Source organism: Notamacropus eugenii, chromosome 3 (genome assembly GCF_028372415.1).
Source record: "Notamacropus eugenii isolate mMacEug1 chromosome 3, mMacEug1.pri_v2, whole genome shotgun sequence".
Lineage (NCBI taxonomy): Eukaryota > Metazoa > Chordata > Mammalia > Diprotodontia > Macropodidae > Notamacropus > Notamacropus eugenii.
In genome coordinates, this window is record NC_092874.1 from 327,637,041 (window position 1) to 327,649,734 (window position 12,694).

At 38.2% G+C, this 12,694-nt stretch overlaps 1 protein-coding gene across 4 annotated transcripts in view; it reads left to right on the plus strand.

Moving 5' to 3' along the window:
• The window catches only part of HSD17B3 (hydroxysteroid 17-beta dehydrogenase 3), a 59,665-nt gene that overhangs the window by 24,941 nt on the left and 22,030 nt on the right, over positions 1-12,694 (plus strand). For 2 of the 4 annotated variants that reach the window (XM_072596895.1, XM_072596892.1), the window contains exons 3-5: positions 4,470-4,545; positions 9,266-9,373; positions 10,531-10,595. In XM_072596895.1, the coding sequence (XP_072452996.1) occupies positions 4,470-4,545; positions 9,266-9,373; positions 10,531-10,595 (249 nt within the window). The remainder of the gene's footprint in view (positions 1-4,469; positions 4,546-9,265; positions 9,374-10,530; positions 10,596-12,694) is intronic. The other 2 variants (XM_072596893.1, XM_072596894.1) reach the window with 1 other exon arrangement.

Genomic DNA, 12,694 nt, shown 5'->3' on the forward strand with positions numbered 1-12,694 from the left:
GGGAAGTAGCCCCTGAACTGGGCCGTGAAGGGACTCAGTTCCCAAGAGATAGTGGTGAACAGGAATTGAATTCTGAGCAAAGATGGCAAAGACATGGCGAAATGTCATGCACGGGACTGCAAGTAGGTCAATTTGACTGAAAAGTCCTGTCTTACCTGGCTTCCTTCAAGTCTCAGCTCAAACCCCACCTTCTTCTAGAGGCCTGTCCTAGTTCCCCTCAGTGCCAGGGCCTTCTCTCTGAGATAATCTCCAATTTACTCTGAATATATGCTGTACTATGCATTCAAAGCTGTTCACATGTGGTATCCCCGTGAGAAGATAAGCTCCTTGAGTTCAGGAACTGCACTTTCCTTTGTGTACCCAGGACTTAGTACAGTATGTGGAGCACAGTGAGTTCTTATTGACGTAAAGTGTGTGAGGAGACTGATGTCAATTTAATCTGGGAAAAGAGGTCAGAGCCAGACTATGAATGCCTTGAAATGCCAGACAGAGTAATTTATATTTTATTATCTTTACATATTTATATTTATATCTTTATTATTTTAGAAGCAGTAGGAAGCTATCTTCTCAAGTCATGGACTGAGACAGTCCTGTGCTTTAGGAATACTAATTTGGCAACTAGAGGAGAATTGTTGAGGAAACAACATAGTGTTGTAGGTTTAAGCTGTAGGGCAGCTAAGCAGGAAAGGGATGGAGTGCTGGACCTGGAATCAAGAAGACTAATTTTCCTGACTTCAAATCTGGCCTCAGACACTTAATAGCTATGTGACCCTAGACAAGTCACTTAACCCTGCCTATCAGACCACACTCAAAGGGCACCCTTGTTCTCACCACTACCTCTTCTTCCACTCTTACCACATTCAAGATAGCACATAGGTTGACTTCTGATCACTTCAAAGACACACATACCAACCTTCTGTCTATTTCCTAGTGCTACTAAATACATTCATGGGAACAGACTTAAGAGGTTGCCCTGGCAACTGTCCTCATAAGGGATGCGGAGGAAGTCACATACAGAAAGCAAACCCATGAATCTGTATTCCCTTCTCATCTCCACAAACTCTAAGCTTTAAGCATAAAAAGGTTCCAGAAAAGCTAATTGTATTGAAGAGATTGGGAATGGTGTGGGGAAGAAAGTATAAAAGCAAGAAATCACAGCTGCCAAAGCAGGTAATTTGACTACTTGTATAGGGATATATGGCCACTGTCTTCCTGCCTGATGCTGTACAGCTATACTTTGAGCATAGCAACTTGTTAAATAACTGAGACAATTTTGTCCCCCAATGCATTTGGGTTTTTAAAGCCAGCCCTATAAAGTCATTTAGTTCCTCTTAGATGATATTCTGTGCCTCAGTTTCCTCATCTGTAAAACGGAGGGGTTTGGCTTCATGGCTCCTGAGGTCTTTTCCAAATCTGAATCTGTTATCCATATTCCTGCAATCAAGACAGTTGCCAACGGGAGATCCGTTGGGACTTTTGGCATAGGTCTAGCAATAACGTATACACAGTTGGTATACGTAAACAGAAATACAAAAACATGGTTTAGTCTCATGCTTGATGAAAACACACACACACCTTCATTAATATAAAAGGAAAATTACTTAATGAAATAGCCAATTATTCATTATAAGCATAGTTCATGCAAGATATAATACAGAGCAAGATTTAAAGGAATTCAAACACCTATGGTTTATATGCTTAAATCTTTGTCATTAATTCAACTGCTATAAATTGTTATTCAATAAAGTATTCATTTTATTTTTTACTCCCATGCACACCTTCACTTCCTCTCAGTTATTATGCTTTTAAATATTGGCTCCTGCAAAGCCTAGGAACTTTTAGTACAGCTTAGGCATTAAAAGGTCTCACAGCCTTTTATTCAACTGGTTACTTTAATTGAGAATTGTAACTGGGAAGACTCTCTAAAAAGTTTAATTCTCACTAGTTGTTTAGACTCTTTCCTATGAAAGAAAAATGCCTTGATCATCACATGAGAGGCTTCAAACCACTTTCTTCTATATCTCCTATTACTTGAGTGTCTTTTTTTTTCAATTCTCAAACAGAAAAGAAAAATGATCTTTCTTTCTTTCCTTTTCTGTGTATTGTTCAACACTATGAATAATTTCCTTCCAATCATAAGTTAGTAAGCAAATTCCTTTACTTGATCAATTATCTTCTTATCTTTTGAGAGGAAAAAACCATATTCCATTAGAACTAAACCACTCTTCGATAAGCTTTGTAGTTTTAACACCAATTTGGTCTGCTCAGTTTATTTCTTAAATGAGCCAAGTGTCCCCTCCCACCTCTGAGGTTTTTGCTCTGCTTGAATATTTAAAATATATTTTAAACCTACAGATAAGTTTCAAAATAGTGTTCATGAATTTCCGCATTCCAAAAATGAAACTTTAGTAATAGAAATAGAAGAAAGCCCACCCAATTTATGGAAATACTTCATCCTTGCAGATAAAGTTCTTGCCAGTCAAAAACGAGGCTATTAAAAAAAAATGATTGTTGTTTATATGAATGAGTAGAATGGGAAAGAAATGTATGAACAATATTAATTTTTTAAAAATAAAATATACTCTAAGATTTGTTTTTCACTTGAAGTACAACTACTATTTGCTGGTAGCTTTTATTTTCAGCTTGCTTCTTAGACTGATGTTTCCAATCCTATTCCACAAATACTTATCTATTACCTGCTATGTGGTGTAATGGATAGAATACTGGGTTTGAAATCAGAAAGTTTCATCTTCATGAGTTCGAATCCAGCCTCAGATTCCTACTAGTTGTGGGCAAGTCACAACCCTGCTTGCCTCATGTATAAAATGAGCTGGAGAAGGAAATGCAAACTACTCCAGTATCTTTACTCAGAAATCCCCCAAAAGGGATTAGGAAGAGTTAGACACGACTGAGAAAAATGACTAAATGACAATAACAGCATGTGCAAGGCACTGTGCGCATCATTGGTACTACCAAAACTGGAAATAGTTTCTGCCCTCAAGGAGCTTATATTCATCTGAGAGGATGTAACATGCACATACATGATAATTTGAGGAGGGGAAAGGTATAAATTTGGAGAGATCAAGAACATTATCTACAAGATGGCAGGACGTCTCTATGGACAGTTATAAAATTCTTGCATTTGTCCAGTCAAATGAAATTGTACATAATAGTAAATAGGTTTTAGTTGGTAGCCAGGTTTGTGCAATGGAAAGATTTTTAGTCAGAGAACCTTCAATTGAATCTTGGTTTGGCCACTCACTACATTTGTGACACTGGACAGTTCCTTTACCGCCCACAGGGCTCAGTTTCTTTATCTGTAAAATGAGGAAATTGGACGAGATAATCTCTGAGATCCATTCCTTCTCTAAATCTATGACCCTGTGAGTATCAGCATTTCAGGACTTTGATTTTGCCATTTTACATTATATAGTGAATTAACTGCTGGGTCCTAATATCAAAGTCACTTGGAAGGAACAACTGCAACGTTCTGGTTAGGAGATCCAGATGACACAGACCTCTTTTTTTTTTTTTTTCTCGCTCTGATTCTCTCTCTCTGATCTGTGTCTTTGTATCTCTGTCTCTGTTTCCCTCCTCTTTCTCTCTGTCTCTCCTCTCTCTATGTCTCTTTCCCTCTGTCTCTCTTGTTTTCATTCTTTGAGCTTGAGCCCTCTTCTACCACTCTGAGTTCCTTTTTTCTAGGAAGAGGCTACTGGAGTTCAAAACTAGATGAATAATTTAATAATCTCTTTCAAGGCTCCTTCACCATACCTTAAAAGATGTTGAGTTGCTTTGTGGGGATCATTAGGACAGATCACACCCTGAACTCTCTGGCTGCCTTCCTACTACTACTTCCTACTACTGCCTTCCTACCCTGCTCCCTAAATGGAGATTTGCTCAAGGGACATAATATGACTCCAGGATCCCTTAAATTGCTCAAGGATCCCAACATGAATAACATTCCTGCTCACTCATCCATACATACTAACATATCTTACTCACTTTTATGCTCTGTCTCTTCTACTGGATGATAGACCTCCTACTTGCAAACAGCTGAGTTAAATCACTACACTCTCTGCTTCCTCACATTCACTCATGCTACATTCTCCCACAAATAGGAGCGAGACTCCACATGATGATCCTGATGACAGCATTTATATAGCACTTTAGCTTTGCCATGTGTTGTAGCATGTTAACTCATTTATTACCTATTCCACCAATTACTACTGCCAGGAAAATGTCCTGTCATTCCCTTAGAGCCTCCCATTTATTGATGGCTACTTTGCCCCTTCCGTCTTCCATGTTGAACGACCTGACTATCTGACTCTGGGAATCCCCACAGTCTAACAGCAGGCTTAAGCAAGGACTTGACATTGATTGTTATAATCGTGCTGCTGCAAAGCCCTGCACTTATCTGTTAAAACAAGAAGCTGTTCCTATTGATAATCTCATTTTTTAAACCTCTCTAGCTAGCAAAACGTGGACTAAATGTTGTGATGATCAGCAGGACACTTGAAAAACTCCAGGCAGTGGCAAAAGGGATTGGTAAGTGATTTCCAGTAATCTAAAGAGCTGTTTTGAGGATTATAGAACAGGGCAGGTCATCCTTTCTGCATTCAGCCTGTTACCTGATATGGTACCCTTGATACATTTTCTCTAGAGTAGGGCTCTCTAAAGTGAGACCCCCTGAGTTGTGGCAGGTCTGTGTGACAGTGAATCTTATTCTATCCTTCTTCTACGCCTTCCCTTTCTGCACCACCCTTTCCCCACAGCTGCCACCCATAGTCCCACCTTTATTCTCTGGCTGGATATAAGAAATTTTAACAAATATTGATAATATCAGGATTTGAGCAATCTTAATGTCTCCCCTATATCACTAAAAGGTAAATTAATAAGGAATGCCTTTACAATTAAAGCACTCTCCATAAATAAAACTCTCCATTGAGATTGCCTGTATCATAGATGACATCCAGAAGTCAAGGTGGTAAAGTAAGCAGGAAATGCCTATAACCCTCCCATATTCCCTTCCAAACAACCATAAAATAGTGCCCCAAAACAAACAAAACAGTAGAACCAGCAAAAAGATGGCTTCAAGCAATCTTTCTTTTATCAAGAAAGGTCTGTCTCACTCAGGTAAAAGGGGAATGCAATTCAGGTTATGAAGTACCAGCAGAAGTCAGCAGCAAGCCCTACCTCAGCAAACCAGCAAGGAATCATGAGCCTCAGTGTGGTACAGCAGGCAAACAACACCAAGACCCCCCCATGTGCCTCAATATAGGCAGGCTAATGGGCAGACTCCAGCTCTTAGAACCACCAACTGCTTCAGCATAGCCCTGGGCAAACAGGCAGCCACCAGCAGTCAGATTACCACATGCTTCGGCATAGCCTTGGGAAAATGCAGAAACACCGCCATCAGCCTTAGCACACAACAGACGCCAGCATTAGGATGCTGGCCCAGCACTAGGTAAGCTATCAAACCTGTATGGCCTCCAACAGGGCCAGCCACCCCCCCCACTCTACTGCCTCAGTGTAGTACCAGACACAAGAGACCCCTGTGGGCCTCAGGGCAGATAAACATCCAGGGCCTGCAGCCCCTGGCACAAGAAGCCTGAGGCTATTCCTTATATCCTGGAAGCAGAGTTCAAATTTAAGAGAAAAGAAAAAGGCCAAAAAAGATGAGCAACAAACAACAACAAAAATCATCTGACCATAGAAAATTATTATGGTGACAGGGAAGACACAAACACAGAAGAAGGCAACAATGTCGAAACAACTATGGACAAAATCCCAAAGAAAAATGAGAAATGGTCTCAAGCCCAGAAAGAGCTCATGGAAGAGCTCAAAAATCATATGAGAGAGATGAAATAAAAATTGGAAATAGAAATGAGAGTGATGCAAGAGAATTATGAAAAGAGTCAATAGGTTGGAAAAAGAAAACAGTTGTTTGAAAAGTGGGATTGGTCAAATGGAAAAGGAGATGTAAAAATTCACTGAAGAAGACAATTCCTTAAAAAGTACAACTGACCAAATAGAAGTGGAAGTACAAAAGTTAACAGAAGAAAACAACTCCCCAAAATTAGAATTTGGCAAGTGAAAGCTAATGACTCTATGAGATATCAAGGATCAATCAAATAAATTCAAAAAAATGAAAAAAATAGAAGAAAATGTAAAATACCTCATTATGAAAAACAACTGATCTGGAAAAGAGATCCAGGAGAGAAAATGTTAGAATCATTGGACTACTTGAAATAATTGATAGGAGGACCTGGAAAGTATCTTTCAAGAAATTATCAGGGAAAACTGCCTTGATGTCCTGGAACCAGAGGGCAAAATGGTCATTGAAAGAATCCACCAATCACCTCAGGAAAGAGATTCCAAAATAAAACTCCCAAGGGACATTATAGCCAAATTTCAAAACTATCAGGTGAAGGAAAAAGTACTGCAAGTGGTCAGAAAGAAACAATCCAAATATCAAGGAGCCACAGTCAAGATTACATAGGATTTAGCAGCTGCAACCTTAAGGGATCAGAGGTCATGGAACATGATAATCTGGAGGGCAATGGAACTAGGCCCACAACTAAGAATCACCTACCTGATGAAATTATGCATAATACATCAAGGGAAAAAATGGTTATTCAAGAAATAGAAGGATTTCAAGCTTTTATAAGGAGAAGAGCAAAACTGAACAAAAAAATTGATCTCCAATATCAAGACCCAAGAGAAGCATAAACAGGTAAAAAGGGAAAAGAAAACACAAGGGATTCAATGGAACTGAACTACTTACATCTTTTCATGGAAAGATGATACGCATAGTTCTTAAAAACTGTACCACTAATAGTACAGCTAGAAGGAATATACATGGACAAAAGGTGCAGGTATAAGGTGAATTTGAAGGAATGACATAAAAAAATAATTAAGGAGTGAGAAAGAGGAATAAAATGGGTGCAGAAGGGAGGGAGAGGTAGAATGGAGTAAATTATTTGAAACAAAGAGACTTGAAAAACCTATTAGAGTGCAGGGAAAAATGAGAGATTGGCATCACTTGAACCTTACTCTGATCAGTATTGGAACAGAGGGAATAATATACACAATCAATTGAACATAGAAATCTAGCTTACTTGACAGGAAAACAGAAGGAGAAGAAATTAAGTAAAGCAGAGGGAGAGGGGAGATACTGACAAAAGAGAGGGCAGATTGGGGGAAGCAGTAGACAGAAGCAAAACACTGGTGAGGAGGGAAAGGGTAAAAGGAGAGAGAGGACAAACAGGAGGAAAAATAGGATGGAGGGAAATACATAGTTAGTAATCATAATTGTGAATGAGAATGGGATGAACTATCCCATAAAACAGAATCAAATAGAAGAGTGGACCAAAAACCAGAATCCTACAACATGTTGTTTATAAGAAACACACTTGAAGCAGAGAGACATACACAGAGTAAAGATAAGGGGTTGGAGCAGAATCTATCAAGCTTCAGCTGATGTAAAAAGCAAAAATGAGGAATAGCAATCTTGATCTCAGACAAAGCAAAAGCAAAAAATAGACAAAATTAGAAGAGATAAGGAAAGAAACTGCATTCTGCTAAAAGATACCATAGGCAATGAATAATATCAATGCTAAACATATATGGACCAAGTGGTATAGCGTATAAATTCTTTTTTTAATTTTATTTTTTTAAGATTTTTCTTTTTTTTTATTATTTTATTTGTTTTCAGTGTTCTACAATCACTTCCATATATTTTAGATTTTTCCCCTCTCTCCCCGCCTTCCCTCCTACCTGCCTACTCCCTCCCTGAGATGGCATACAGGTTTATATAGGTTCTACGAATACATTCCTATTAAATACATTTTCATCTTAGTTATGTTGCATAGAAGAATTAAAATGAATGGGAGAAATCATAAAACAAACCAAAACATAATACAAAAGAAAATGATCTGCTTCATTCTGCGATCAAATTCCATAGTTCTTTCCCTGGATGTGGAAGGCATTTTGCCTTAAGAGACCATTGGGAGTTATTTAAGTCCTTGCATTGCGATGAAGTACTAAGGCTACCAGAAAAATTCCTTGCACACTGTAGTTGTGGCTGTAGCATCCAAATTCTTAAAGGAGAAGCTAAGTGAGCTTCAAAGTTCAAGACAAGAGATTGCATTCTTCATTGAACATCAAACTACAAGGCACTTTAATTTGATGATGATCCAATGAGTGACTGTAACCAATGTTGCAGGTTGGTCAGTCAGTAGCACATTTGTAATTAAAACCATATATAAATAGTTTCAATTTTGGGATGCTGTTACTGCTACGTCTCAGTGCAAATATAATACCCTTCTTGAAAGGCAAAATTGAGTTCATATTTTCACTTGACTGAAAGAGGGAAGTTTGATGTTCAATATACTTAGGTTATATAGTCCATCTGATCAGTTTAAATAATCTTAAATTGTCTTCAGTTGGCTGAAGCTCCCTTCCTACAGTCTAATAATAACTGCTATGAAATCCAAAAGGTGGAGATAGCTGTGCCCCAAAACATTGTCATGTATTAGTTGATGGAGATCAAGAGTTATGGTTTTTTCCATACAAAACAGTGCTGTTTGAGCCTGATGCCTGAATGAAGTTCTTTTTTTGTAGCAGAATTCTGAAATATGAATGCTTAGCATATCACCTGGTAGATATTAAGTGCATAATAAATGCTTATTGAATCATGACTTCAATGACTCTGGAAGAGACAGTGAGGCTGACAACTTTGCACAATTCTGCCTCATTTCACTTGCAAGTCAAGACTGCCATGAGATATCATTGCTCCTCATTGAAAACAAAGGACAAACTGCAACACTGACTGGTTGACTATCATATTGGTTGGCTAAATTATTTGTAAAATTTTTGACATTAACTTACTATGCACCATAGGCAGCTGCAGCCTTAGCTCTACCCACAGGACAAGAGAAGGTAGACAGAATGTGTATAAGGATCAGGTAAGTGGTACCATAGTAACTGATCATAGGAACTATAGTATATTCTCCATAACAGATCTTGAGCAAGTTGTGTTATTTGCAGTGATTTATTTTATTTATTTGTAGTGATTTGTTATGCAGTGGAATTTGTGTTTTATGTCTTATTAAAGAGAAAGTTCCATCATAGATTTACTGTCATGGAGTTCTCCTTCTAAGCACCTTCTTTGGGAATTTTTTTTTAAAAAAATGGGGACCCCATATTACCAAGAGAGAGAATCAGGGTCTCCTCTTTTATACACTTTTTATTCTCCTCTTTGCAGAGCAGACAACAGGTAGTCATGTGAAGATCATACAAGCAGATTTTACCAAAGATGACATATATGAGAACATCAAAGAGAATCTTCAAGGATTAGAAATTGGAATTTTAGGTAAGTTAATTAGAAATGCAAAATTTGTCTTAATGACAGTGGAAGTTTGCCTTAACAATTATCTAATGCTTGCAGCTTCATTTACTAAAAAACTTCGGTTCAAAATGAATGCATAGGCACATTTTAAATTATACTCAATTTTTAATTGCTCACACAAATGGAAGGAAACAGTGACAATCTGAATAGTAGTTTACATTTGTGTAGGCGCTCTATTTCACAAAACATTTTACATGCATTATTTTATTTGATCTTTACAATAGTCCTGTGAGAGGGAAATGTACATTTTACAGATAAGGAAACTGAGTTTCCTAGTGGTTAACTGAGGCTAGGAAAGGGCAGGATTGAGGCTCAAACTCTAGTATTCTGAATCCAAATTCAGTATTTTTCTCCATTATACCACTGTTTGTGCCAAATAGAAAAATTCCTTATAGTTACTTTGGGAAAACAACATGCAGCGCTTCCTCTCCCTCTCTACCTGACCCCATAGGATTTATCATTTGAATTATATTCTGCTTAAAGTTACCTTCAAATGAATTTTCATTCAGTCATCACATTTCAGTTATCAGAGTAGGTTTGTTCAGAAATCTGAGGTGGCAAATGGAAGCTAGTTTGGGCATAAAAAGTTGCTGTGAATCTTCTGTAAAATAGATAATTGAGGGTTGACTATTTTTTAAAAAATGTTATTATTGTTTTAAAAGGTATGGGAGGGGGAAAGGGGCAGAAAAGATGTGAACATTTGGCCTGATGCACATGCTTTGGACTTGGAATCCTACCTCATACACTTACTTTCTTTCTGATCATGGGCATGATACTTAAACTCTTGAGTTTCAGTTTCCTCACCTGTAAAATGGGCATAATGATAACTGTACCACAACACAACAAGGTTATAAGGAAAGGGTTTTGCAAAACTTAAAGTTCTACAAATGTTGCTGTTATTTTACTATTCAGTGATATAAATCTAGGTTGTATTTGGGAAGAAAATCCATCTTTTCTCTGGTCCTTAATAGTCGAGTATATGTAGAGTTTGATTGATCAAATATACTTTTTGGGGTGTCAAAGTCCTAACCTTGTGGAAAATCAGGTTATGGTGACCTGGTTCTGTTTTCTGTATCACAGGTACCTTTTGACATGCTTTAAATTTTTCCATTTTCTCATAGTCAACAACGTTGGAATGTTCCATAGTTTTCCATGCATTTTCCATAGTGGACCAAATGAAGTACAGGTCAGTGGGTTTGCTTTCTTATTTATATATTGTTCATCTTACCTAGCAACAGCTGGGGTCTACCTGCTACCAGGGTGGGTAACCTTCAGCCTCAAGGCCACCTGTAACCCTCTAGGTCCAAAGTGCAGCAGACCTTTGACTGAATCCAAACTTCACAGAACTTAATAAAAGGTCTGTAAAACTTGACTCAGTCAAATGGCTGCACCCAAGGATCTAGAAGGCCACACACAAGTTCCCCACCCCTGTGCAATCATAAGAGTCAACAACCTAAGGCCTGGGGTGTGGGGTAGTCGAGCCACATCTGGGTTGACCATAGCCCAAGCTGTAAGCTAAGTGAAGTCTGTCTTTGATGACCTCTCCCTATTTTTGCTCCTCCCTCCTCACTACTTCCCCCTCCCTGTCCACACCATACCCCAGTTTATCCAGGAGTCTAGGATTCCATACTGTAACACTCCAATCCAGTATGCCAGTATTTCCCTAGGAGGCCAGGATTACATACTGTAGTAATCTATCCTTACCAATATAGTACAGTCTTTGGACTTACTCTGCTAACCTCCACTAGCAGGGTGGGTCCCCAGAGGCTACTTATGGGTCTCCCTGCAGGTTTAGTAACTCAGAGGACTTGAGGGTAGTTTTCTAGCACTATAGTTCATAATCCCCTACTACTGTGTCCCTCCCCCACATTGATTATCAGCTGATATCAGACAGACTTAACTAGCTTTTAGTCAGTGAGTCAATACACATGTATTAAGCACTTACCACATGCCAGGCACTGAGTCTGGGGATATAAAGAAAGGCAAAAGACAAGTCCCTCCCCTTGAGGAGATCAAGAGCTAATGGAAAAGACAACAAGCAGATAGCTATGTACGAACATGCTATATATAGGATGGGTAGGAAATGATCAACGGGCTGGTGCTAGGATTGAGAAGGATGGGGAAAGGCTTCCTGTACAAGGTAGAATTTTAGCTGGATCTACCAGCAGGAACAGTTGATTGCTCTCCCCCTCAACACACACACACACACACACACACACACACACACACACACACACACACACACACATACACGCACACACATACAGGGGTATAGATGTATAGTATGTATAGAATCCAGTGGAATAGACCATATATAACAAGAGAGATAACTCATAACTCCCAGTTGCTGGAAGTCCTTTTTTTTTCTCCTTTTGTGAAGTTCCCCATAGGTATAGTGTTTTTTTCTGTTGGGATTCTTATAAAGACTTCTTCAGTATGTTTAGTTTATCCTCAGCTCCCAATGCAGACAGTTGCTGCTAGCTCAGGAACACTGCAAGGATATGGATGAGAAATCACAATCCTCTGAGCCACCAAAGTTCATAAGGCTATTTTCCCATCAGGGAACTATTTTCTGGTCCCTCTACCTCCTAAGCAATTCCTTTCAAAGGCTTAGCTGAAATTGCCCTCTCCTGGCTTGTCACTAGAATCCTAACTTGTTTATTAGTTTATACAAAACCTGATTTGGTTGGATGGATTGGTGCTATTAATTATGCTTAGTTATTAATTATCCTTCGTTATATAAATATTATAGTTATTTTATTACTTAGTGATGTAAATCTAAATTGTTTGTGGGATGAAAATCCTCCTTTTCTCTGGTTCTTAATTTTAAAATATATGTAGATTTTGATTGATCAAATATACTTTGTGATCTAAAAGTTGTAAACTTGAGGAAAATCAGATTGAAGAAAATGATTAATTAATGATTCATTGAATCAATCCCCAACTTTATACCAGTATGGGAACCCATTTTATTAGATTTCTCCTTTCCTTTCCACAAATAAAAGCTTCCCAGGCAAGGTTCCACTTTCAACTATCCAAAGTGAAAATGTGATAAATGAATCCCCCGCAATGGATAATAACATATCAAAGAAAGTAGGTTAATTCTTTGGCTTTCTCTCTTTTCCCAGATAAGACATGGATTTATAATGTAGAATGGTGTCTTGGCCAATATGTCACTAATACGATATAGCCATATCCTGCCATAACATCCATTTCCTATTCACAATATTTTTTCTTATAGAACTCACTGCCTAAAAACATTGTTTAATGTGCTATTGTACATTC